The 27,873-nt window shown below is 45.2% G+C and overlaps 1 protein-coding gene and 1 pseudogene across 2 annotated transcripts; one reads left to right on the forward strand and one right to left on the reverse strand.

Moving 5' to 3' along the window:
• Window positions 1-22,911, forward strand: TMEM159 (transmembrane protein 159). Of its 2 annotated transcripts, none has more exons than XM_032242889.1 (5): window positions 1-165; window positions 2,781-2,973; window positions 14,492-14,660; window positions 16,238-16,376; window positions 22,758-22,911. In XM_032242889.1, exons 2-5 carry the CDS (start codon window positions 2,878-2,880, stop codon window positions 22,840-22,842), a joined length of 489 nt encoding a protein of 162 aa, XP_032098780.1. In that variant the 5' UTR covers window positions 1-165; window positions 2,781-2,877; the 3' UTR covers window positions 22,843-22,911. The 2 variants fall into 2 exon arrangements, with proteins under 2 accessions (XP_032098780.1, XP_032098782.1); XM_032242891.1 differs by having other exon boundaries at window positions 22,761-22,911.
• A 3,899-nt stretch (window positions 22,912-26,810) lies between these two features.
• On the reverse strand, window positions 26,811-27,524 carry LOC116526530 (annotated as a pseudogene).
• Between the last annotated feature and the right edge of the window lie 349 nt (window positions 27,525-27,873).

A 27,873-nucleotide genomic window follows, 5' to 3' on the forward strand; every position in this document is an offset into this window, starting at 1 on the left:
GAGGGGCGGTGCCCGGGCTGGGGGGCGGAGGCAGGCGGCCGTGGCTCCTTCCCCGGACGCTCTTTCCTTCCTCCTCTTGCTCCTCCTCCTGCCTCTCTTCGTTCCTCCCGCCTTTCTTCGCTCCTCCTGCAAACGCGGTGGGGGCTGCTTGGCCGCCAGGAGCAGGTGAGAGCTGGGAGCTTGGGAGTGGGGATCCGGGGACCCCGGCTGGCTAGAGCCCCCTCGCCGGACCGGGACAGCGGAGGAGCGCGAGAGCGACGGCGTGAGCGCGCGATCGGGGTCCCACGCCCGTAACCCTCTGTCCCGGGGTTAGTGTAAGGGCCGTTTCCTGCCTGTGAGTCACTGGAACCGGGCTGAGAGCGCACGAGGAGACACGATTCCTCCCCACCCCTAAATACACACACACATTACCGCTAGAAGAGATTAACTGGTGGCTAGCACCACCACACCCCGAGACTGTGCCCCTTCCTGGGGAACCTGGAAGGGAATACGTCGAGGCAAACCTCACTAGGATTATTGAAAACGGGCGCCCTCCTCACCACCCAGCCCCTCTTCTCCACCGAGGTCTTCTTCCCGTTCACTGCAAAGAGATCTGCAAGTATCAAAGGAGGCTTCTCCCCCAAATTAATAACAAAGTACTCTACTCCCCGCTGAGTTCCCATTACTCGGCCTCTGTGCCTTCTGGGGCGCGGACCCCCTCTCCATCTGCATTTCACTTCCTTCCTCCTCTCCTGGGGTCTTCCTGGCTTTTGGAGGCTGAAAGCCTAGGTTCAGATGGCGAGGGGGCGGCCAGGTAAGCTTGAGTCACCCTGCAGCTCCCATCCCCCAACCGGAGATGTGATCCCCTCCTCCCATTTAGAACGTTCGAGATAGCCGTTTGCCCCTGGAGGTGCTAGGGTGTGAGAGCCAAGGGATTTATTTGGAGACTTGGAAGAGGGTTGGCTGGTGTTGACCTGGCCTAGTCCCCCAGGCGTGGAGAGGGCGGGGCACCCCTTGGCCGCGCAGGGTCCACACTTTCCCTTCTCAGGAGACAGCTCCGTGCCTGGGGAGGCTCCTCCGAGGAGTGAGTAGCCAAGGGGTCTGGGAATTGGTGGCCAGGTAGACGCATTTGAAGGCTGTGACCGATGGCATTCTCCCCACTCATCCCCCGTTGGACTCCCCAGACCTGTCTGGGTGGCACTTGAGGCTCCTAGGCCGAAGGAGAGTTGGGCCTGTAAGGGGAATTGGGCTTGTTTCTGGTTGCTGCAGAAATGAGAGTAGGGGAACTGAGTGCAGGAAACATCCCAAATTCAAGATGTACGAGGCCGCTTCAGAGAGAATGTTAGGTGGGGGGATTAGTCCCCTCCTCAACCTCTCCCTCCAAAGGGTTTCTTGTTTTACAAAAGGGAAGTAGCAGAGGATGTCTAGCTGGGATGATTAAAATGTGTTTTAATTTGCATACTAGACCCTATACATCTTAGTAGTAGATAAAATTACCCCCTGGGCCGGGAGCGGTGGCTCACGCCTGTAATCCCAGCACTTTGGGAGGCCGAGGCGGGCGGATCATGAGGTCAAGAGATCAAGACCATCCTGGCCAACATAGTGAAACCCCGTCTCCACTAAAATACAAAAATTAGCTGGGCGTTGTGGCCGTGACTGCAGTCCTAGCTACTCGGGAGGCTGAGGGAGGAGAATCGCTTGAACCCGGGAGGTGGAGGTTGCAATGAGCTGAGATCTCGCCACTGCACTCCAGCCTGGAAACAGAGCGAGACTGCATCTCAAAAAAAAAAAAAAAATTACCCTCTGTAATGAATGCAGTTAGCATGTGTGATATTCAATATGATAAATGTGAAGATCTTTCAATTAATTTTGGCCATGTGGACAGAACCTTTTAAACATTTGTACTGTAGATCAGGAGGTCAGTTTATACGGAGAAATGGAAAAGATATCTCTGTGTCCAGCCAGTTCTGGGAAATATAAAATAAAATTAATTTTTTTATATTTGAAAACAAGAGTTAAAAAATATATCTAATTTAACCAACTACCTTTATTAAAAACAAGTAAAAATTGTGTGAGATTGGGACAGCTCTGGAAATTCCAGGCAATTTAGTTAGAGTATAATTATTGTGGTGAGGTCTGGCCGGGAGACGCAGTTCTCCTTAGCAAGGACAGACCTACCCACAAGTAAATAAACTGATGGTGTCTGCGAGGATAGAATTGGGAGCCAACCTGTGCAGTAATAAAGAAGACAACAAGCCTGCTGTTGTACAAGAAAACTTTCTAGGGAAAATAAAAGGCAATGAGATTCGAAATTGTTTATTCAGCTCTCTTACTTTCTGTATATTTTCAGCATTTTGTGAAGCTAAAAAATAAACATAAGCTCTCAGAGATACTACTGTTAACATTTTGTCGTTTTTTTTTAAAAAAAGTATCATAAACATCTTTTCACATCACTAAACAGTCGCACCATCATTTTAATGACTGAATTTTTCATTATTTAATCCATTTTCTCCTAATGGAAATACAGGTAGCTTTCCAATGTTTTGCTAGTCATTATAGGTTATAAACAGGGACATGGTGCACAGCCTTTTGGTACATTTTGAGATACCTGTTTGATTATTTCCGTCATGTTCCTGGAAGATCAATTCCTGGATTGAAGTGTGTGCAATCTGAAATTGTTGTGAATATTGCCAGGTTACCCTCAATCTGCATGCCCGCCATCAAGGCATGAGAATAGTAGAAGCTCTTACTGAACCAGTTTGATAAGGGCCACTAACAACTTTTGTTTCCTCTGGTAACAGCAAGAGACAGGGCAACCTGAGAGACTGGACCAGCGCTGCACTGGGTAATTTACTGGTAGGAAAAATAATCCCCAAGGACATTGAAGTGAGCTTCAGGATGGCAAAAGAGGAGCCCCGGAGTATCTCAAGGGACTTGCAGGAGCTGCAGAAGAAGCTGTGTTTGCTGATAGAGTTCTTCCAGAATAACCCAAAGGTCAGTTTCCAATCACTACATGCAATGGAAAATCCCTATTTAACACTAGCGTAAACAAGATAGAATGTTATTTCTTTCTCCAGTAGAAGAAATTTGGAGGTAAGTCAGGAATCTTTCTAGCTTACCACCCTGCCATGTCTATGCTGGGACCTTCAAACTCATTGTCTGAGATGACAGCAAGAGCATCAGCCATTGCATCCATGTTGCAGGCAGCAGGATTTGAGGAGAAAGTGTTGTGCAAGCGACCTCCAATTTAAGGAGACTTCCTGGGAGTCACACACAATACTTCCAATTACATCTCTTAAGCCAAAAATGAGTCATTTGCCACTAGTGACAAATGCAGTTGTTTAGCTGGATAAAGAAGTCTGTGCCACAGATATCATCCTTTTTTGTTGTTTTGTTGTGATTTTTGCCCTGTTACCCTAACAATGAGAGAGGAAAGCCTACTTCAAGATATGAGTTCTGTGTTCCACCAGGAATCCAGGTCCAATAGAAATATGATGTGAGCCACGTATGTAATTTAAAATTTTCTAGTAGCCACATTTAAGAAGTAAAAAGGGATAAGTAAAATTACTTTTGGCTGGGCATGGTGGCTCACACTTGTGAGCCCAACAGTTTGGGAGGCCTAGGCAGGCAGATCACTTGAGGTCAGGAGTTCGAGACAAGCCTGGCCAACACAGTAAAACCCCGTCTCTACTAAAAATACAAAAATTAGCAGGCATGGTGGTGAGCGCCTGTAGTCCCAGTAACTCAAGAGGCTGAGGTGGGAGAATCACCTGAACCTGGAATGCGAGGGTTGCAGTGAACCACGACTGTGCCACTACACTCCAGCCTGGGTGACAGAGCTAGTGAGACTCTGTCTCCAAAAATAATAATAATAATAATAATAGTAATAATAATTTCAATAATGTATTTTATTTAACCTAATATATCCAAAATATTATTTCAACATGTAATCATTTATACAAAATTATTAATTAAAAAATGTTCTTGAGACATTTTACCTTCTTTTTCATACTCCATCTTTGAAACCCAGTGCATATTTTACACTTCTGGCACATTTCTGTTTGAGTTAGCCACTTTTTAGGTATTCAGTAGCCACTTGGTGGCAATGGGACTTCCGATAGTATATTGTTTTCTTGCATATTTACCATTCAGGCTTTCTTCTATATGCCTTTCAGCATTTGTCAGGGAAAAAAAAAAGCTTTCAGAGCCAATCCTGTTAACATTTTGTATGTCATTCTACACCATTTTTCTCTGCGATAGACCTATAATTACACATACGTGTATGTAACAAAATGAACTGTTTTGTGATGTATTTTTGTTTTTTTGTGTTGGATAGCACAGCTCCACCAGGATCTACTTGAAGAGATATTTCTTTGCAGCCTACAACAATAAATTCTGGACTTGCTCCAGAATTTATCTGGCACCCTTTGTGGATTTACCAAGCTATTTTTAAATTGGACAAGCAGCTTTCTTGCCAGCTGGCGGAGACTCTTGTTATTAAAAGTTAGCTCAGTAAGAACGGTCCTCCTGCCTGTTCCACATTTACAGCTGATTCTCATTAACCGTGGTAGTTACGTTCTGTAAGTCACTGCTGACACTCGTTAGCACATACCAAACCATCACTCCTAGGGGAAATACAGAATTCGGTTGCTGTGAGACTCTGTTCACAACATTTTTGTCAACCGATCAGTACATAACATTGTTTATGTGTATTTCTGTTTAAAGACACATTAACATATATTGTTGATCATTAACATTGGACTCAGGGCCACAACGGTAATGTGACTCCCGTCTTAAAGCTGATCACACACATGTAATTTCTTCACAAGGCACATCACAGCCTTCTCACGCTTAGAAACGCTAGAGAACATTTCAGCACTATACTTGGTGACCATTTTCTTTTCTTTTTTTCTTTCTTTTTTTTTTTTGTGTGAGGCGGAGTTTCACTCTTGTTGCCCAGGCTGGAGTGCAATGGCACGATCTTGGCTCACTGCAATCTCTGCCTCCTGGGTTCAAGAGATTGTCCTGCCTCAGCCTCCCAAGTAGCTGAGATTACAGGCATGCGCCTCCATGCCCGGCTAATTTTTGTATTTTTAGTAGAGACAGGGTTTCTTCATGTTGGTCAGGCTGGTCTTGAACTCCTGACCTCAGGTGATCCACTGCACCTGGCCTAGAGTGTTTTTGAGGTCATTAGTAGACATGCCCACAACAGCAAAAAATGAAGTCACCTGCCACGCACATTCCTGTGGTCAAGCAAGGTGACACTGAGCCCTCCTGTTTCGCTCTTTAAACAAATGTCCTTATTGTGACCTATTTACTGCCACGTTTTTGCTTTAGGCTGGTGATTTTACTATTGAAAATGGTCACCAATTGGCTCACACCTGTAATCCCAGCACTTTGGGAGGCTGAGGCGGGTGGATCACTTGAGCCAGGAGTTCAAGACCAGCCTGGCCAACATGACAAAACCCCTTCTCTACTGAAAATACAAAAATTAGCTGGGTGGGTGACGTGTGCCTGTAATCCTAGACTCTTGGGAGGCTGAGGTGCAAGAATCGCTTGAACCCCAGAGATAAAGGTTGCGAGGAGCCACGATCACACCACTGTACTCCAGCCTGGGCAACAGCGAGACTGTTTCCAAAAAAAAAAAAAAAGAAAGAAAAAGGAAAAGAAAAAGCACTGCCAGTATTAAGGTTAAAAATCAATAAAGAAAAAGCACTGCCAGTATTAAGGTTAAAAATCAATAAAGAAAAAGCACTGCCAGTATTAAGGTTAAAAATCAATTTTAATGAGGAGGCAAATCTACAAATATGGAATCGTGAGTGATAAGGATTGACTGCATATTTCCTGGCACTGACTATATGCCAAGCACTGCACTAGGTACTCGTCCCACCTGAAGTTAGCAGTCACGTCCACCTTCTGAAGTAGGCATTTACGCAGCAAATAAACTTGCTTTTTGACGTTTCTCCACCCCTTCACATCAGATCCTTAGCCATGTCCATTGGAATAAGTTTGAGCTAGATTAACTACAAGGCCAGCTGACTCCCAGAACAACAGGAAAAATCATCAGTTCTCTAAATCCTGATGTTCTTCAGATAGTACTGAGATACAGTAGTTCTTTTCAGAATTTTTTATTGTGTTGATATTAATTGTATTAACAACTCAGTAGAGTGACGCTGGAGGAAGGAGAGCAAATCACCTATAAAACCATCACCGAGGGCCGGGTGTGGTGGCTCACATCTGTACTCCCAGCACTTTGGGAGGCAGAGGCGGGCGGATCATGAGGTCAGGAGATTGAGACCATCCTGGCTAACACGGTGAAACCCTGTCTCTACTAAAAATACAAAAAAAAATTAGCTGGGTGTTGTGGCATGCGCCTGTAGTCCCAGCTACTTGGGAGGCTGAGGCAGGAAAATTTCTTGAACCCAGGAGGCGGAGGTTGCAGTGAGCCGAGATTGTGCCACTGCACTCCAGCCTGGGCGACAGAGTGGGACTCTGTCTCAACAAAAACAAACCAAGAAAATCATCACTGAGAAATCCAGTGGTGGCTATTACTATTTTGATGGTGCCCTCTCGATACATAATTTTTACCTAATAGCGGTTATAATCATAGCAGACGTAGTTCTGTATTTTTATGTTTTGTTTGTTTGTTTTGCAAAAGAAAAACAAACAGTCTTGCTCTGTCGTCCAGACTGGAGTGCAATGGCATGATCTTGGCTCACTGCAACCTCATCTCAGCCTCCCGGGTTCAAGGGATTCTCCTGCCTTGGCCCCTTGAGTAGCTGGTATTACAGGCATGCACTACTACTCCTGGCTAATTTTTGTATTTTAAGTAGAAACGGGGTTTCACCATGTTGGCCAGACTAGTCTCAAACTCCTGACCTCAAGTGATCTGCCTGCCTCAGCTTACCAATTTATTTGTATGCTTATTTTATATAGTACCCTTCTGTGTTTCCATATTGAAACATAGGTCTTCAGAACAATGACTTTGACTGATAATATATCAGCAAATACATCAGATCCACATACCATAATTTACATACTCATCCTCTTATCTCTGGGAAATGTAGAAGATGTCTTTTCCCACAGCTAATTTTTACCCTTTCTCCTGGTATTAGTAACCTCTTTGAACTCCAGATAAGAATACTATGGGCTTTTTCAGATGGAGTATGTGAAACAGCTCCAGCCTCTCTTTCAGGAAGCCTCTGGAATGCATGATCATTGCATTTGTCTTTTAGACTGAGAAAGACAAATCCGCTCAAAAGAGTTTAAGCAAAAAGCAAATCGATAGGCAGGACCTGCGGAGACTTTTGGGGAATGTAAGGCACTCTGAGAATCCCAGGGCAGGAAGTGAAGCCGAGCGGAGCCTCAGAAGGAATTAGTACCAGGGTCTGGCAGTTCACTGGGGTCAGAGGTAACTCCCAGTGCCCTCTCTTGGACTGTGCAGCTTCTCTTCTTAGCCTGTTTTTTTGTTGTTGTTTTTTTTGTTTGTTTGTTTTGAGATGGAGTCTCTATTGCCCAGGCTGGAGTGCAATGGCACGATCTCGGCTTACTGCAACCTCTGCCTCCCAGGCTCAAATGATTCTCCTGCCTCAGCCTCCCGAGTAGCTGGGATTACAGGTTCAAGCCACCACACCTGGATAATTTTTGTATTTTTTTAGTAGAGACACGGTTTCACCATGTTGGCCAGGATGGTCATAAACTCCTGACCGCTTAATCCACCCACCGCAGCCTCCTAAAGTGCTGGGATTACAGGCCTGAGCCACCTCATCTGGCTCTTTTTAGCATTTTCTTGTGTATCTTCTTCACTCTCCTTTCCCTGCAGCCTGGCTTCCTTGGCTTTTCCATTCATGTAGGCAAACGTGGCTGGCCAGGCCATGTTAATTAATGTTAATTCTGTACCTCTCCCAACTGAAGCCCTCCAGGGAGACTGGCCTGGGTGTCTCAGTGCCTGATTCCTAGGAGCAAGAATCTGGTTGCCCCAGTCACCTATGGTCAAGGAGGTGGCAGCTGGGCCGGGGTATTTCCTTTCATTGCTGTAAACATGGCTTTGGGGGCCCACCCCTGGCGTGGGAAGGGGTCACCTCTAGGAAAGAGGAGGAGAGATGGAGGGTGGCCTGAGCAGATTACCTCTGATGGCATCTCCTTATGTGGATGATCCATGATAAAACAGCTGCTCCCATGCTGGAGGCTTCCTGCCACAAAGGGTGTTTTCAAACAACCACCCTGGGCACCTGTGTGCTAACCCCTGAATCGCATGCCAGTGGGAACCCGGGGGCATAATCTGGGAGAAACCATCACAGAGCACCTATGACCTGTCATCACCAGTGGTTTTATTTATTTATTATTTTTGAAACAGAGTCTTGCTCTGTCGCCCAGGCTGGAGTGCAGTGGCGCTATCTTGGCTCACTGCAACCTCCGCCTCTCAGGTTCAAGCAATTCTCCTGCCTCAGCCTCCCAAGTAGCTGGGATTGTAGGTGTCTGCCACTATGCCCAGCTAATTCTTAAAATATTTTTAGTAGAAACGGGTTTTGACCATGTTGGCCAGGCTGGTCTCCAACTGCTGACCTGGCAATCCACCCACCTCTGCCTCCCAAAATGTTGGGATTATAGGCTTGAGTCACCTCACCTGGCCGCTAGTGGTTTTTAATGGTCCTCACCTTTCGCCCTTCTCCTGGTAGTGAGAAATAAGGAATCACTGATTGGTTTTTGCATTCTGACGCCAGGGAATTTGCCTGGCTCCTGAATCATCCCAGGTGGAGCCTTCATGTCCTCAAATACTGGCCACATTGTCCCTACTTTACAACCCAACTGCTTGTGTCTGACCTTGGGCAAGTCACTTGGGCTCACTGAATTTCCATCTCCTTTTTAAAAATTATTTATTTTTATTGAGACAGAGTCTCCCTCTGTCTTCCAGGCTGGAGTACAGTGGTGTGATCATGGCTCACTGTAGCCTCGAACTCCCGGGCTCAAGCAACCCTCCAGCCTCAGCCTCCTGAGTAGCTGGGACTACAGGTGCACACCAGCATGCTCAGCTAATATTTTATTTTTTGGGGAGACAGGGGTCTCACTGTGTTGCTCAGGCTGATCTCAAACTCTTGGCCTCAAGCAGTCCTCCTGCCTTGGCCTCCCAAAGTGCTGGGATTACAGACGTGAGCCACCATGCCCCACTGCCATCTCCTCTTTTCTAAAATGAGCAATGCCAGGCTCAGAGGTTAGTTATGAGGATTATCTGAGATGCTGTTTGAGGGTTTAGCACAGAGTCTGGCACGTAATGTTGTCAGTCTGTCTCAGCCTGGCCTTCCTGGGCTCTGCAACGCTGCACTGTGCCTGTAAAGTCTAGGTTGAATAAGCTGTGCCTGTCTCCAGGCTGGTGATGGAAAATCACAGTGCAGGTTACTGAATCATAACCTCTCCCACTTTCCAACTTTCCATTGCATCCCCCTCTGTTGCCATGAGAATGAAACGTTAATTGCTACGTTCTACCCCCCTGGGTTTAAATAGTGTTAGGTCGTTCTTTTTTACTTACCTTGTAGCATTGTAGGAAGAAATAAATGAGGAAATAACACAGGAGGTGCTTAATGCGGTGCCTGGCACCTGAGTGTTTAATGCATGTTCTCTGCTGTTACCAGGTGTGGCTGAACCGCGTCCTCCCCTCCTAGGACAGACTGGCTGGAGCTCAGCTGTACTTCCTGGGAGAAGACAATTGCTGGGTTTAATCATCTGAATCTTGGTCTTTTTGCATATGTGAATGGTTTTCTACTTGTTTGATGATAGAACCCAGACTCAGAAAAGGTTAAGAATGGCCGGGTGCAGTGGCTCACGCCTGTAATCCTAGCACTTCGGGAGGCCAAGGCGGGTAGATCACTTGAGGTCAGGAGTTTATGGCCAGCCTGGCCAACATGGTGAAACCCTGTGTCTACAAAAAAATATAAATATTAGCTGGAAACTGCTTGAACCTGGGAGGCGGAGGTTGCAGTGAGCTTAGATCATGCCATTGCACTCCAGCCTGGGCAACAGAGCCAGACTCCATCTCAAAAAAAAGAAAAAAATAAAAAAGAAAAAGGGTAAGAAAAAAGTGGATTCCTTAAGGACTGAAGTAAAACAGACTTGCCTATTTCTCTTTATATCCCTGTGCCAAACTGTCCCTAAGCCCTGTGTATTCTTTCTTTTGTCATTCCACTTTTATACCCATCTCCCCAGCCTCTTCCCTCTCTACCATCAGCCAGGACTTGACCATCAGTATATCATGCCTGATCTCCTGCACGTCTTTCTCCCTGCCTCTTGCACACAGGTTCATATTTCTTAAATCATTCCTTTAATCATGTCATAGTTCTGCTCAAATGCCAGCAGTTTGTTCCCTGTTTTTTTTTCCCCAGATGAATTTTAAATGAGTGCTGTCTAGCAGAAATATTATGTGAGCCACATATATTTTATGCTCAGCTAATTTTAATAGTTTTAATAGCTATATTAAAAAACATAAAAAGAAACAAATGAGGTTAATTTTATTTATTTACTTAGTTATTTATTTAGAAATGGAATCTCACTCTGTCGCCCAGGCTGGAGTGCAGTGGCAAAATCTCAGCTCACTGCAACCTCTGCCTCCTGGGTTCAAGTGATTCTCCTGCCTCAGCCTCCCAAGTAGCTGGGATTATAGGCATTCACCACTATGCCCAACTAATTTTTTTGTATTTTTACTAGAGATGGGTTTCACCATGTTGACCAGGCTGGTCTTGAATTCCAGATCTCAAGTAATCTGCCTACCTGAGCCTCCCAAAGTGCTGGGATTACAGGCGGTAAGCCACCGTGCCCAGCCAGAGATTAATTTTAATAACATATTTTTAATTTAACCCAATATATCCAAAACACTATAATTTCTACATGTAAGTAATATAAAAAGTCATTAATGAGATATTTTGCAATTTTTTCCTACACTTAGAGCACATCTCAATTCCAATGCCAAATTTTCATTGGAAATATTTGATTTCTATTCAGATTTTTTTTTTTTTGAGATGGAGTTTTGCTCTTGTTGCCTAGGCTGGAGTGGCGTGATCTTGGCTCACTGCAACCTCCGCCTCCCAGGTTCAAGTGATTCTCCCGCCTCAGCCTCCCGAGTAGCTGGGACTACTCGGGTGCCCGCCACCATTCTGCCTTTTTTTTTTTTTTTTTTTTTGTATTTTTAGTAGAGAAGGGGTTTCACTATGTTGGCCAAGCTGGTCTCAAATGCTTGACCTTGTGATCCACCCCCTCAGCCTCCCAAAGTGCTGGGATTACAGGCTTAAGCAACTGTGCCCAGCCTCTATTCAGATTTTATAAAACTTAGAATTCAGCAAAATAGATCATATACTCAACCTATTTGAAATGTACTTAAAATTTTTCCAACGACTGAATCAAGTCTCAGCTTTAAATTTTAAATTAACTTAAAGGCCGGGTGCAGTGGCTCACGCCTGTAATCTCAACACTTTAGGAGGCTGAGGTGGGTGGATCACAAGGTCAAAAGATCGAGACCATCCTGGCCAACATGGTGAAACCCCGTCTCTACTAAAAATGCAAAAATTAGCTGGGCGTGGTGGTGCATGCCTGTAGTCCCAGCTTCTTGGGAGGCTGAGGCACGAGACTCACTTGAACCTGGGAGGCGGAGGTTGCAGTGAGCCAAGATTGCGCCACTGCATTCCAGCTTGGGTGACAGAGCAAGACTCCATCTTAATTAATTAATTAATTAATTAATTAAATTGGAAATCCATGCTATCAGTCACAGGAGGAGCATTTCAAGTGCTGAATGGCACAGGTGGCCGGGTGATGGACAGTCCTGGGGTAAGCCGGCAAGCCTGGCGTCCCGGTGTCCCAGCTTCATGGGCTTCTTCCGCTGCATGGCCCTTCCCTTGCTAACACAGCACACTCACTGGTGTACTGCTGCCTTCCTTTCCTGGAGAGCCCATCTGCTCCTCTCCACTGTCGTTCTTTTGATTGTAAGGGTCAGATGACAGAAGAAGCATCAAATAAAGATGCATGTGGACTAGAACTGGAAAGACGTCAGGACCTGAGACAGTGCAAGGGACCAGCCCACATTCTGTGTGGCAACTCCCAGGGCCTCTCCACTTCTCTCTGGCTTTCAGCTGACCTAACGCAGCAGAATCTCACTGGACTCTGATGACGCAGCCCTGGCTCGGAGGTGATTCTTGCTATAGTCATCTCTGGCTAGAGAAGTGGAATGGCAAGATCTTTGGTGGCTTTTGTCAGAATGGTGGTATAGCAGGAGGCAGTGAGGCCAGTGGGCATTCTGCTGTCCTGTGGCCTGGCAGGGAGTGAAATTGGCTATGCCCTGAGGGTAATCCTTAGGAAACCATGCTGAATGAAGCCCAAGACCAACGGCTGCGGCTTCTTGGCATGGCCTCTTCTATTTAAGCAGGGTGTGGCTTGCACTAATAGCTCCTTCAACATGAACCACAGATCCCTCCTGCCTTCCAGCTCACCCTGAAAATCCCACTGTTTAAATCACTTGGGTAAACTCTTCTTCCTAGGCAGCACATGTGTTTTGGAGGCCTGAATTATGTCTTTCTTTTATCTGCTAGCCTGCAGGGCCCTAGGAATGAAGCTTAGGAAGGACCAGTTCTGATGGAAGAAGGTTCTGGAATGATGGTACCTTTCAAGTGAACAGGATCTAGAATGCCAGTACTGAGGAGAGAGAAGGCATGGAGCCTAAGAAGGAGAGGGGGAAGCCCATCTTTGTGGATTTGCCTAGGGCCAGCTCTACATTAAAGCAGTCTCCCTCCATTGAGTCAGATCCAAAATTCCTTTTGCCTGGTAAAGGGAAATAAACTATTTATTAACACAGCATAAACTTGCATTAGTCACAGGCTGTGGCCAACTATGGTAACAGGTTGATAAAGTTGATGACGTAAAAGCATTTCCACTTGATGTGTTGGTAGCTGCTGCAAGTGTTGGACATTTTGAGTCAAAGATCTCACCTTTTTTTTTTTTTTTTTTTGAAAAGGAGTCTTGTTGTGTCACCCAGGCTGGAGTGCAGTGGTGCCATCTTGGCTCACTGCAACCTCCGCCTCCCGGGCTTAAGTGATTCTCATGCTTCAGCCTCCCTAGTAGCTGGGACTACAGGCACATGCCACCATGCCTGGCTGATTTTTGTATTTTTAAAAGAGATGGGTTTTACCACGTTAGCTAGGTTGTTCTCGAACTCCTGGCCTCAGGTGATCCACTTGCCTCAGCCTCCCAAAATGCTGGGATTACAGGTGTGAGCCATCGCACCCAGCTAGGCCTTAGCTTTTAATGCTGAGATTTTGCCACTTGGATGCTGTGTGACTCTAGTTAAGTGATTTAGTCCATTGCTTCTCAAACTTTAATGTGTATGCAAAACACCTGGGAAATCTTGCTTTAAAAAGCAGATTCTGGCTGGGTGCGGTGGCTCATGCCTGTAATCCCAGCACTTTGGGAGGCCGAGGTGGGTGGATCACCTGAGGTCAGGAGTTTGAGACCATCCTGGCCAACATAGTGAAACCCTGTCTCTACTAAAAATACAAAAATTAGCCAGGCATGGCGGCAGGCACCTGTAATTTCAGCTACTTGGGAGGCTGAGGCAGGAAAATCAACTGAACCTGGGAGGCGGAGGTTACAATGAGCTAAGACTGTGCCACTTCACTCCAGCCTGGGTGAAAGAATGAGACTCTGCTGAAAGAGAGAGAGAGAGAGAATGAGAAAGGGAAGGATGGAAGGAGGGAGGAAGGAGGAAAGGTCTGATTCATCAGGGCCTGAGATTCTGCATTTCCTTTTTCTTTTTTTTTTTTCTGGAGATGATCTCCCTCTGTTGCTCAGGGTGAAGTGCAATGGTGCAACCTATAACTCACTGCAGCCTCAAACTGCTGGCTCCAGTGATCCTCTGGCCTCAGCCTCCCAAGTAGCTAGGACTATGGGGATGTGCCACCATGCTAAGGTAGTTTTTAAATTTTTTGTCGAGATGGAATCTCCCTTTGTTGCCGAGGCTGATCTTGAACTCCTGGCCTGAAGCAATCTTCCTGCATTGACTTTCCAAAGCACTGGAATTACAGTTGTGAGCCACCACACCCAGCCAGATTCTGTGTTTCTAACAAGCTCCTAGGTAATCCGAGTAGCTAGGACTTAAACCTATGTGTGTCTGAGTGGCTTCAACAATGAGAGCCTCAGCTGTAAAGTAGGAGGCAGATGGTATGTACATTACATCAATGCACCTGTATGCTGAAGAGGTCTTCTGAAGACTGTGTGTTTATCAGGAGAGCCATGACTGAGTCTTTCCTCCATTCACAAGACTTGACCTTGGGTGGGGACATGCCACCTGCCCACAACTGCCTGAGATTGCTGCCTGGGTGACTCATGTCTTGGGAGAAGTCTTGTTGTAGTGACTTCTTAATGCGTGAGAGCTTCAGCTTTATGACCTCTGGTTGTAATTCCCAAAGCTTGAGCAGATCCATTCAACCTGGGTTTCAGGCATGGCACTTAACCCTGGCTCTTCATCCTTTGCCCACAGGTGATGGCCTTTACAAAGTCTCCACTGGGTCAGTACTTGGACAGACATCCATTTCTGGCCCTCGCCTTGCTGGTGTTCATCGTCACATCGGCTGTTCCTGTTGGGTTCTTCCTGCTCCTCGTGATCCTTACCACCCTGGTTGCTCTGGTCGGGGTCATAATACTGGAAGGTAGCCTGTTCTGTCATTCACACCCTTGGAAAGTAACTCAATTGGGAGAACGACACTTTTGGGGCACCTGTCATTTAAAAAAATTTTTTAAGGGACGGGGTCTTGTTGCCCAGGCTGGTCTCGAACACATTTCCCTGATGCACCTGATTCTAATGCAGGTGGTTGGCGGCCACACTTTGAAAATCACTGATCTAAAACTTGGAAATCTTTATGAAAAGGCAGCACATCTGCAGATGATCTCTTCCTTCCAGCCTTTTCAGGGTCCATCCCTGAAACCATCACTGTGGCTGTGGGAGGCGTGCTGGGCTAACTGGCCACACGCAAAGCCAAGGGAAGGATGTCAGCCATGCAACACTTGCCGTGTTATTTGTTCTTCATGCTCTTTTCCTTGTATCTTATATTCTTCCCCCCCCCACAGGCCCCACATTATGAAAAATGTATTTTCCTTGCATGTATTAGAAGGTAATTCATTAATATTCCCGTTAAGAATGGGAATGGCATAGAAAAATGGCATGGAAAATGGTACATAAAAATGCCCAATCAGACCTCAGGATTAAAATGTGATAATTCTGTAATCCCGGCTACTCAGGAGGCTGAGGCAGGAGAATCACTTTAACCTGGTAGGTGGAGGTTGCAGTGAGCCGAGATCATGCCACTGCACTCCAGCCTGGGTGACAGAGCAAGACTCCATTTCAAAAAATAATAATAATACATAAAAAATAATAAAATAAAAATAAAATGTGATAGTTGTCAGGCTGGATTTTCAAGGATGCCATCAAAAGCTGCATTTAGATTTTACTTTAGCCTGCATGACCTTTATACCTGTAGCTTGTAGATAAGTGTAAATAATGGCATTTATTACACAGTTTGAGACACTGGAGACAGTTTACCTCCCATAGTACTGCCTTGGCTAACTCCTCATGGGGGATCCTTTTGGAAGTCCATCTCTGACCCTGAGGATAAGGGAATCTCAAACTCCAACACCTATGGGCAAGACAAAATGAGCAGGCTGGTTGCAGTGGCTCATACCTATAATCCCAGCACTTTGGGAGGCCGAGGTGGGTGGATCACTTGAGGTCAGGAGTTCTAAACCAGCCTGGCCAACATAGTGAAACTCCATCTCCTCTAAAAATACAAAAATTAGCCTAGGATGGTGGCAGGCGCCTGTAATCCCAGCTCCTTGGAAAGCTGAGGCTGCGAATTGCTTGAACCTGGGAGGCGGAGGTTGCAGTGAGCTGAGATTGCGCCACTGCACTCCAGCCTGGGAGGCAGAGCAAGACTCCATCTCAAAAAAAAAAAGACAAAATGAGCAAAGTGGCCCATGTGTGATGCAATTTGGGAATTGTAGAGACTGGGGGCAATGTGAGGGCCAGCCAGTTGTCGCCATGGTTTGATGCCCACTCAGGTGCCCATATTGCCTCCTTTTTTAACGTGATGCCAGAAATCTGGGTTTTTGTGTGATATCTCCTTACTTTAAAATTCTGAGTTAGCTGTCATTACTTTAAACACATTGACCCAGGGTCTGCCAGTTTTCAACCTGTTTGAGAGAAACACTTCTAACCACCTTCTCCTCCTAGGACTGGTCATCTCTGTGGGTGGTCTCTCACTGTTCTGCATTCTCTGTGGCTTGGGCTTCATATCACTCGCCCTGTCGGGGATGATGATGGCATCCTATATAATAGCCTCCAGCCTCGTCAACTGCTGCTTTTCTCCCAGGTAAATACATGTCCATAGAATAATTTATTTTTTTAATCTTTCCATTTTTTTTTTTTTTTTTGAGACAGGGCCTCTGTCTGCAGCCTCAACCTCCCAGACTCAAGCAGTTCTCCTGCCTTAGCCTCCCAAGTACCTGGTACTACAGGTGCCTGTCATCACACCCAGCTAAAATTTTTTTTTTTAATAGAGATGGTGTCTCACTATGTTGCCCAGGCTGGTCTCTAACTCCTGGGTTCAAGCAATCCTCCTGCCCCTGCCTCCCGAAGTGCTGGGACTACAGACATGAGTCAACACACCTTGTTGAATAATTTAATCTTTGCCACTTGAGGGGATTTTCACAAATAAAACCATAAACTTAGTTGATGTCCAGAAGGAAAATTCTAAGACCCAGATATTGCTTGTAGGTCCCCATGTATGCCAGGCATCAGATGGGAATTTACCATGGAATTGCAAACAAAGCAATTGCTATCATCTTCCATCAGATACACACATTTCATTGTCATAGCAACTCTATCAGTATTATTGACTCCTTTTAAAAGATGCCCATTTAGGCCGGGCCTAGTGGCTCATGCCTGTAATCCCAGCACTTTGGGAGGCTGAGGCAGTTGGATCACCTGAAGTCAGGAGTTCAAGACCAGCCTGGCCAACATGGTGAAACCCTGTTTCTAAAAATACAAAAAATTAGCCAGGCGTGGTGGCGCGTGCTTGTAATCCCAGCTACTCAGGAGGCTGAAGCAGGGGAATCACTGGAACCTGGGAGGCAGAGGTTGCAGTGAGCTGAGATTGCACCACTGCACTGCAGCCTGGGTGAATGAGACTCTGTCTTAAAAAAAGAAAAAAAAAAAGATGTCCATTTAATTTACAAATGGCAAATTAGGTGGTTTTCTTTGGCAGGGTGGGGCGGAGAGGAATAGGAACAGGAGAAAAATGACCCACCAGGCATGCCTGTCTCCCAAAGCAGTACAGTATGGGAGCAATGAATCTTCTGTGCCCAGAGTTTGTCTTGATCCCCTCTGCTCTTGAGAATGTGAGTTTCTCACCAACCAAGTGTGAGCCTCGTGTTTGAATACATAGATTTTTGTTCCTATAATATGGCTCTTTAATGCCAGCTACTTCATCTGGGGCTTCAAGTGAAGCAGCAGTGATCTACTTAAATGCTGGAGGGAAAACCCAGCTATGCTGTCATTACTAGGAGACACTGTTTTTGTCTATAATGTGCCGCCTGCCTAAGGGATTTTCAAAGGAGATTTTTTTTTGTAATGCTTTTATTTTTGTCCTATGTGTTGATTTTAGAATCTAAGTCCCAAGCTCATCATACTTCATTTAAGCTCCTGCTAAGTTGATGATAGTGGCTACTGAGCACTTGTTCTGTGCCAGGGATGCTCTTAAAATACTTCCCAGGCCTTATCTCATGTAATCCTTACAATTTAGTCACTTTGTATTACAAGGAAAATTAAGCCAAGTCCCTTAAGCTGAGAGTAGCACAGAAGGGACTTAAATCCAGGTCAGTTAATTTCAAAGCCCTCTTAATCAAGATACAAAGTGACTCTCTAAAACAGGAGTTAGCAAACAATTTCTGGAAAAGGGTCAGATAGTATTTGAGGCTTTGCAAGCCATATAGTCTCGATTGCAGTTATTCAACTCTACTGCTGTAGCATGAAGGCAGCGCAGACCAGGAAGTAAATGAATGGGCATGGCTGTGTTCCAATAAAACTTTATTACAAAAACAGGCAGCTTGCTGGATTTGACCCAAGGCCCATGGTTTGCCAATTGTTGCTATATAAGAACTGATATCCCAAGTTTTGTGTTTCTATAAAACAGCCCTTGAACTCCTTACCAAAAGTTATCCTGTCATTATTCATATGTTGAAAAATATTACATCCACTTCACTCCCAGGCTGGAGTGAAGTGGATATAATATAAAACCACTCAAGGATGGCTCTCATAGGATTGCTTAATTGACATATCTGGAGTCATATTCGCCTTTTCATAAATCGCTTTGATCACTCTTAGTCTTTTGTTTGTTCATTTGTATTTTATTTATAAAGTAATGTCTTGCTATGTTGCCAGGCTTTCTCAAACTCTTGGCTTCAAGCAGTCCTCCCACCTTGGCCTCTGAATGGACTGGGATTATAGGCGTGAGGCATCTGGCTCACTCCCAGTCTTAAAGACATTAAAGGAGAAATATTGGCCTATTTTGCATATTGAGGGTGATGCTTCTGAAATAAAATTCCTCCCTATCTCTGAACGCTGCTGTAATAGGGTAAGTTCTTAAATATTATATCAAAGGAAGAAGCAAAATCTGACTCCCTACTTATTAATGAAGAAATTGAAAAAGAAATCCAGGATATGTATTTCTCCTTATCCTTCCCTATTGCTGCCAACCAATTGCTTCACTTGAGCAGAGGTTCTTAAGCTTTTTGTTCTCAGGTCCCATTTTACCTTCTTAAAAATTATTGAGGCATCCAAGGAGTTTTTCTTTATGTGGTTAATTGTATTAATAGCACTTTGGGAGGCCAAGGAGGAAAGATAGCTTGAGGCCAAGAGTTTAAGACCAACCTAGGCAACATGGCAAGACCACATCTCTACAAAAAAATACAAAAATTAGCCAGGTGTGGTGGTACATGCCTGTAGTCCCAGCTACTCAGGAGGCTGAGATGGGAGGATCATTTGGGCCCAGGAGTTCAAGGCTGCAGTGAGCTATGATCACACCAGTGCACTCCAGGCACTCCAGCCTGGGCAACAGAGCACGACCCTGCCTCAAAAAATAAATGAAATGAAGTGAAAAATAAATTAAAATAAATAACATGACATAAACTATATAGAGTAAAATGAATTAAACATAACAGAAGTTAAATATTAGCTGGGCATTGTGGTGCTTGCCTGTGGTCTCAGCTACTTAAGAGGCTAAGGAGAGAGGATGACCTCAGCCTGGGAGGTTGGGGATACAGTGAGCTATGATTGCACCACTGTACTCCAGCCTGGGCAACAGAGCTAGACTCTGTCTGAAAAAGAGTATTAATAATTATTTATTTTAAAAAAATTTTCTTCCTCAATATTCCTTGTTCTGAAATAATTATTCAATTAGAAATCATAACATAAATTTTAAAAATATCTATTCATTTCAAAGGAACAATATTACCTGTTGATATAAATAATGTGTTTTAATGAAAAGTAACTATATTTTCCAAAACAAAATAAAATTTGTGAATGGCATTGTTTTACATTTTACAAATCTCTTTCATATCTGCCTTAATTGTCAGCTGGCTTCTCGCTTGTATGCCTGCACCCATTTTGTTGTGCTATGTTGTTCTGGTTGAAGTATTTGAAGAAGACTCAGCCTCACTGAAGTGTAGTTGGGAGAGGGAGGCAAAGCTTTTTCAAACGATTGTGGATATTCTGTGATAGTACACCAGAACTCCGTAAGTGGTGGTTTCTTAAAGGTTAGCTGAAATGTGAAATTTTTATACTCTATTCTATTGAAATCTGCAGGTCTATCTCACACTTTAAATTGATCTTTACCATGCATGATTTTGTAACTTCACATGTTGGTCGTTGGGAGAATGTTCGTTCATTGAATCATGCAAATCTTCCAAATATATTTTGAAAAATTGCCCTGTTACCTTGTGAGAGAATGCGAGTGAAAAGGCATATAATAGGTCATGTTATTGTGAATATAGTTTTCATCTGAGAACCCCTGGATTAGCAAATTTCTTTTTTTTTTTTTTTTTTTTTTTGCTTTTTTTGAGATGGAGTCTTGCTCTGTCACCCAGGCTGGAGTGCAGTGGCTTGATCTTGGCTCACTGCAACCTCTGCCTTCTGGGTTCAAGCAATTATCATGCTTCAGCCTCCTGAGTAGCTGAGATTATAGGTGTACACCACCCCACCCGGCTAATTTTTGTATTTTTAGTAGAGATGGGGTTTCACCATGTTGGCCAGGCTGGTCTCCAACTCCTGACCTCAAGTGATCCACCTGCCTTAGCCTCACAAGCTGCTGGGATTACAGGCATGAGCCACTGCACCCAGCCTGCATTAGTCACTGCACCCAGCCTGCATTAATGAATTCTTTATAACTCAAAAAAAGATAACTCCTTCATTAAATGATCAAAAGCATGCAGTGGGGGGAAGAGGAGCTATACAATTTATTTCATGATTTAATGGAATTTTGGCCCTAAAACACAAAAGATAATACAACTTAAATTTTTTAAAAAGGAAACAAAACTAAGCTTCCCTTACTTATGAAAGTCAGCTAAACAATATTTAGATAAAAGATACCAACCTGCCTGCGATGTAGATCGACTAGGCTCTGAGGGGCAAAAGCACACTGCTTTGTTATGGAGACAGCGAGACCTCTCAGGGCCTGCAGCTCGGAAGCAGTCGGGTACTGGGCAGCTGTGTTTATCTGTAGAGCCACCAAACTCACTATCCCACATCATAGTCTTCTAAACCAGCCTAAGCATAACAAGCTTTCTTACATGTTTACTAAGAAAAAGAAAGACTTCTTCCTTAGTTTTTTGCTATCAGGGAGGAATGCTTTAGGTGACAAGTAATGGAAAAAACCAAAGTAGATACTAGCTTAAACATACAGGGAACTTATTTTTATTGCTTAATGAAAAGCTGGAGACCTCCCAGGGCTGGTGCAGCTGCTGTGGTATCCACATATCCAGCACCTTTTGCCTTACTGTGTTGCCATTCTTAGCCCATTGGTTTCCTACCTCATGGCCAAAAGACACCTGCTACAGCGCCGCGTGCACCAGCTACCTTCAAGGCAGGATAAAAGGAGAAAAAAATTGAGTCTGACCTTTTTTATGATGTAAATATTTCCCAGGACCTCTCACCCCTGTACCCCAACAGACTTCATTGGCTAGGACTTTGTCAGATGGCTGCTTGTGTTAGTCTGTTTTTGCATTGCTCTAAAGAAATACCTGAGATTAGGTAATTTACAAGGAAAAGAGGTTTATTTTGGCTCATGGTTCTGCAGGCCGTACAGGAAACATGGTGCTGGCATTTGCTTCTGGTGAGGGCCCCAGGAAGCTTCCTGTCATGGTGGAAGGCATAGGGGAGCCATTGTCACATGGCGAGAGCAGGAGCAAGAGAGAGAGGAAGGAGGTACCACACTCTTTTAAACGACCAGATCTTGCGTGAACTCAGAACAAGAACTCAGTCATTTCACAAGTATGATACCAAGCTATTCAAGAGGGATCCACCCTCATGACCCAAATACTGCCCCACCAGGCACCATCTCTAACACTGGGGATCACATTTCAACATGAGATTTGGAGGGGACAAACATCCAAAGCGTATCCCCACTCTAAGCTGGGAGTGTTCAGCTGTGTCATCTTCTGTAGCATAAAACTTTTAAGAGAAGGGTTTGGGAAATGTCTCCTGGTCAGCCAAACTCTGGTGTGTGATGTGGTTTTCCACAGTGGGGTGTCAATGATGGTAAGGCTTTTTGAAATTCAAACATCAACCATGGATCCAACTGAGTTAATAGCAAAGTCTTCTGACAGTCACAAGAACTGCAGAAGACAGACTAGTTTATCTTCCTTTCCCCTGATATAGTTCGGCTGTGTCCCCACCCAAATCTCATCTTGTTATAGCTCCCATAATCCTCATGTGTCATGGGAGGAACTTAGTGGGAAGTAATTGGATCATGGTGGGTTTTTCCCATGATTGCTGTTCTTATGATAGTGAATAAGTCTCACAAGATTTGATGGTTTTATAAAGGACAGTTGCCCTGTACATGCTCTCTTGCCTGCTGCCCTGTAAGAAGTGCCTCTGATCTTCCTTCACCTTCCACCATGATTATGAGGCCTCCCCAGTCATGTGGAACTATGAGGCCATGAAACCTCTTGTTCTTTATAAATTACCTGGTATCAGGTCTTTATTGACAGCATGAGAATGGACTAATTCACTCGTCCTCCCCCCCAACTCCTTTCCATGGAAGGTGTCAAGACACTAATTAGAATCAGAAGATATGGTCTGAATGCCCACCCTGCCATGTTTTTTAGCTGTGTGGTCTTGAACAGGCTGCTTGACTTCTCTGATCTCAGTTTTTGTCCATTGGTAAAATAGACAAAATAGCTACTTTTAATCTACCATTCTCAATGGATTCTTGTGAGGACACAGATAATTGAGAAAAACATAATACATATCCAAATTAGAAGATGGAAAAGGAACAGTAACCCTACTCCTAACCTGGTCATTTTAACCTCCTGTGCCCTCAGTTTCTTCATCTGTATAATGAGCATAAGCCTGGTGTGGTTGCAAGACGCAGCTAAAAATAAATGAGCAAAAAGAACATCATGTATTCAGCTATGCACACTTCCCACATTGCTCTTTACTGAGGCCCTAGAGCTAACCATTTCCTCTTGTTATTCGACAGACCACTGACACAGCAAAACCCCAATGGCGACTGTCAGCTGGCCATGAAAGCCGCAGACTTCAAGGGGCTTTACCAGGAATGAGTGGCTGCTCGGAGGCTGGGCTTCTTTTCAAGCACTGCTGGATCATACTCGCCCCTTGGGATTATGGCTCAGAAGAAGGGGGCTGGGTAGGCAAGCACTCCTTGGCTGTGTCATCCCACTTTTTCACTTATTTGTAGGATCCCGCAGCAGCCAATTTAGGGATTGTGGTGTTCTTGTGTTGGTTCCCATGTAAAGAAGCAGCAGAGAAATGCAACGGCTCAACAGCTCAACTTAAATGTCCATCAGTGGTGGACAAAGAAAATGTGCCGCCATATACATCGTAGAATATTACACAGTCATAAAAAAATGAGATCGTGTCCTTTGCAACAACATGGATGCAGCTAGAAGCCATTATCCTAAGTGAACTAATACAGGAACAGAAAACCAAACACCATATGTTCTCACATATAAGTGGGAGCTAAACATTGGGTACATATGGAAATAAAGATAAGAGCAACAGACATTGGGGTCCTACAGTAGGAGGTGGAAGGTGGGAGGAGGGTGAAGATCAAAAAACTGTCAGGTACTATGCTTATTACCTGGGTGATAAAATAATCTGTACACCAAGCCCCCATGACATGCAATTTACCAGTGTAACAAACCTCTACATGTACTCCTGGAACTAAAATAAAAGTTTTAAAAAAGCAGACAATAGTTGGTAAATAATTTTTTTTTTTGAGTACCAATAAGTCTTTATTTATTCATTGTATTTTCCCAGGGAAAGAAGGGAAGGGAAGAGTCAGCATGTGTTAACAAATGATTAGAAAATTGGAAATACCCAGTACAGCAAAATCAACCATCAAATAAACACACCCCAGTGATGGAGTCACCAAAGCCCAAAGGGGCTCACTCTCCTGCAGTTTAGGAATGAGGGAAAGGGATCAGGAAAAGGATAGACAGGTACAGGCTTTCCTACCCTCCCTCCCATAAATTCAAGATTTTACACAAAACTTTGGTTTCTAGCAGTAAACATGGAGTTACATTTGTTCATCTCCTATTAAACAATCTTGTGGCCACTTTGACATAATTTTCTAGCACCTGCATAAAAGTTCCTGAGTGACTTGGATATACATTCATATTCCCTTTCTTGGCCTCCTGACCCCACTTTCTACATGGAAGGCCCCCAATTGCATCTCTCTACTTTAGGATTAAAAATTAAGTAGGTTTGATCCATCTAAAATACGGCAGTGTGTTTTTTTTTTTTTTTTTTGAGACAGAGTCTTGCTCTGTCACCCAGGCTGGAGTGCAGTGGCACGATCTCAACTCACTGCAACCTCTACCTCCCGGTTTCAAGTGATTCCCCTGCCTCCACCTCCCGAGTAGCTGGGATTGCAGGGACACACCACCATGCCTGGCTAATTTTTTGTATTTTAGTAGAGATGGGGTTTCACTGTGTTGGCCAGGATGGCCTTGAACTCCTGACCTCGTGATCCACCTACCTCGGCTGCCCAAAGTACTGGGATTACAGGCGTGAGGCACCACGCCTGGCCTACAGCAGTGTCTTAAGTATTTGTCATGAATACATCATTAAATGGTCGGCCGGACATGGTGGCTCACCAAAACAAATCTATTGGTCTTGATTCAGGAGGCTGGAACAAGGAATGGAGGGTTTCTAGCTTCTTCCGGATTTTTGCATACATTGTTTAAAAGTTGTGAAGACACTCCAAGCATTAAATGTGTATGAGTGTGGGTGTGTAGGTTTTCTTTTGGGGGTGAACAGAAAAGAGGGCAGGGTGGAAGACACGTTTTTAGGACAGAAGATCTGGTCTGATAGGTAAGGCGGAATACAAAAGAAAGGATGATTCAAGATCCCCACTTTAAGAAGAGGGCCCCCCAAACTAATGTTTCAGATCTTTTTGCCTGGTGCAGAACCGTCTGTCAAAGATGCTTTGGCTATTTTTCTCTCAATACAAAAAAGTGTGTAAACAAAACCCCAAAGAACAGGGAGAAAGACCAATACATTATATTTACACAAACTAGGCCACCTAGCAATCACCAAATTAGTGAAGTCCTACAAAGCCCAGACAAATACAATAACTAGAGGGGGGCGGTATTTAGGGGAGACAAGAACCCGGGAGCAGACACACACCACCCAGTGTGTTCTATTGCAATTGTCCCGTTTCAACACAGTGAGGTAGGTTTGCGGTGATCTCACAGCATGCAAACGAAACCCCGTTTTCTTTTAGCTACCATGACATTACTAATCACTACTGCAGCAGGGCAGGACACGGGCCCCAGGCACCACAAAGCCCTGCTCGTGTGTCTTCCTGGAACCCAAGAATTTTGACAGGTTAAGGATTTTTAGACCTTACTTCATGTAGCCATCCCTTGACAGCACAGGATTAAGTACAGGGCTACTGGTCTTAAAGCTTATCCTTACCAACCCGGTTTTATGAACACACACACCCTGTTGTGCATGGTAGGCCTCGTCTAATCTGGTGAAGAATGGATCTGGGATGTAAAGCACGTCCTGTGCCCTAGGATTAGACAACCCTCACCTAATCTTGGCTTCCTCTCTGGGCCTTTCACCTGGCCCAGCCTCTCCTAGCCTCTCTGCACCACTATTTCCTGTTTGGACTAATTTCCAATCTTCCATTAGGAGGCAATCAAGTCATGGGGCAACCCAGTTAAAACCTAGTCTCCCATAAAACATTTTCAAGGCAGAGGGGGTTTCAAAAGGACACTATGGCAGAAAAGCCAGCTCTCATTGGCAAAAATGAGGTAGTTCAATAGGCTGTGCGCTCCAAATAGTTGCTCTCCACGGTGGCAAAAACGACAAAAAGTATTCCTGCTGTGCAGACCTGGAGCTGCTGCCGACTTATCCCTGAGATTGCTCATGTAGCTGAGAACACAGTGCAGGAAATGAGGGCCTTAGATTAAAATATACAAAAATACAAAACCAGAATACTTATATTAAGGGAAAAAAAAGTTAAAATGCACAAGATACGTCATTTGCACACAGCTAGTGCAGTTGGCATCCTGGAGAAAGTGGGACCCAAGGTGCAGTATCCAAGGGAGCAAATAAATAAAATCACATTGACCCAGAACGGGGCGGGGTGAGTGTAGGAGCAGCAGGTCTGAGCTGTTCCCCCAAACACCCTTTTTGCCATCATCACTACCCATTGCTTGGGACAGTTGCCAGCACCCTATCCCAAAAGTGGGTATGAGGATATAAGATGTGGGGGAAAAAAACCTGCCTTATTCCTGAGAGATTCCCTTCCACACAATGTAGTGGGTTGGCTCCATGAATCTGGTCTTATACTTAATCATTTCACTGTGGCATGGGAATTATTATTATACATCCTTCTTTAAAAGGAAAACAACTTCCTATCCAGGCCACTTTCAAAAGCTGGAAATTCTGGGGATGGAGCCTAAGATAAAGCGTGCAGGTTGTAGGGTGATTCCCTCCTCTTGGTCGCCCCCAGAACCCTCACTTGCATTTGGACAGAGCCTGGATGGAGTTCCTTTGACTCACCCTTTCCCCCGACCTAGAGGAAAGAAAGGGTGTTGGTGTGAACCCCAGCCTGAGATATATGGCAGTGCCAACTAGCCCCAATGCACCCTTTTCCCACTTTCTCCACTCTGCCTGCTCCTCGAAACTTCCCGATAGCAAAAGAATAGCCACCACCCATGGCCGGGCGCGGTGGCTCACGCCTGTAATCCCAGTACTTTGGGAGGCCGAGGCGGGTGGATCACGAGGTCAAGAGATCGAGACCATCCTGGTCAACATGGTGAAACCCCGTCTCTACTAAAAATACAAAAAAAATCAGCTGGGCATGGTGGCGCATGCCTGTAATCCCAGCTACTCAGGAGGCTGAGGCAGGAGAATCGCCTGAACCCAGGATGCGGAGGTTGCGGTGAGCCGAGATCGCGCCATTGCACTCCAGCCTGGGTAACAAGAGTGAAACTCCGTCTCAAAAAAAGAAAAAAAAAAAAAAAAAAAAAGAATAGCCACCACCCATTGGGGCTCAATTCTGGGCCTCTGGGAGCAGGGCAGGGCTGTGGATTTCTTCTTCTTCCTCCTGGAAGTATGTTGGCTTTCCCTGTGTGCTAGGGACCTGCTGGGCCTTCAGTGGACATGAGGCTACCATATGGCTGATGCTCTGGCAGAAGCGGCACTTCTTGGGCTGGGGTGGTAGCTTGCATTCCTTGGCATGATGGTCTAGACCTCCACAGTTGTAGCACCTGTCTCCTTTTGATCTGCGCTTCTGCATGTTCTTCCCTTTTGGCCGCCTCTCACTCCCAATACAGAACACCCCACCAGGTCCAGTGACACGGATGGATTCCAGACCCTTGGCTGACTTCTTAAAGGTGAACTCCACGGCCTCACCCTCCTTCAAGCTCCGGAAGCCCTCCGTGTGCAGCTTACTCTGGTGCACAAAGACGTCCACGGGGGGGGGTCGAGCGCGACCCTGGCGGGGGCGGTCATGGACAGGAAGCCGAACCCCATGCGCACGTTGAACCACTTACAGATGCCTGCACCGTGCAGCAGCTGAGGCTCGTCCGCCGCCAGGGCCGCGTCCTCCAGCGCCTCCTCGGGCGCCTCTTCTGCCGCCTTGGCGCAGCCACCTGCAAACTGTTGGTTGGTCACGGAGCCCATGGTAGTCGGCTGAGCCTGTGGCCCTGGGCCCCTGGTCGGGCGGCTGCTGGCCCCAGAGAAGTCCGAAGGCAAAGGGCAATAATTTTTTTTTAGAAACTGAATGGGACAAGTTATGGGAAGGTGAGGGGCAGAACTGCACTGCAAAAAGGCAGTCTTATGCAGATTAAGTCTCAGGTAATCTCTCAGAATTGCCCTCAGCAAAATAGATGAAAAGTCTGTCTGGGCATGGTGACAACTTTTAGTCTCATTTGTGGTGGTTAATCTTTTCTGGTTATTTTGGATGCTAATCCACCATGTTGACATCTGATTGATTAACCCCAGCCCCGTGGATGCCTCCTGATTCCTACTTTACTGTTCCTAGTGTAAGAGTATGTTGACCTTGATGTTATCACACAAATCATAGGCTATGATGCATACAGCGTTCTTGCCTG

This window comes from Sapajus apella, unplaced genomic scaffold, assembly GCF_009761245.1.
Source record: "Sapajus apella isolate SASKATOON/1434 unplaced genomic scaffold, GSC_monkey_1.0 scaffold51, whole genome shotgun sequence".
In the NCBI taxonomy this organism is placed as follows: domain Eukaryota; kingdom Metazoa; phylum Chordata; class Mammalia; order Primates; family Cebidae; genus Sapajus; species Sapajus apella.

Bases quoted from the DNA above. Each gene is read 5' to 3' on its own strand.
- TMEM159 (XM_032242889.1), top strand. From the start codon at position 2,878: ATGGCAAAAGAGGAGCCCCGGAGTATCTCAAGGGACTTGCAGGAGCTG. The intron at 2,974-14,491 runs GTCAGTTTCCAA...CTTTGCCCACAG, and splicing joins TCTTCCAGAATAACCCAAAG to GTGATGGCCTTTACAAAGTC. The intron at 14,661-16,237 runs GTAGCCTGTTCT...TTCTCCTCCTAG, and splicing joins CGGGGTCATAATACTGGAAG to GACTGGTCATCTCTGTGGGT.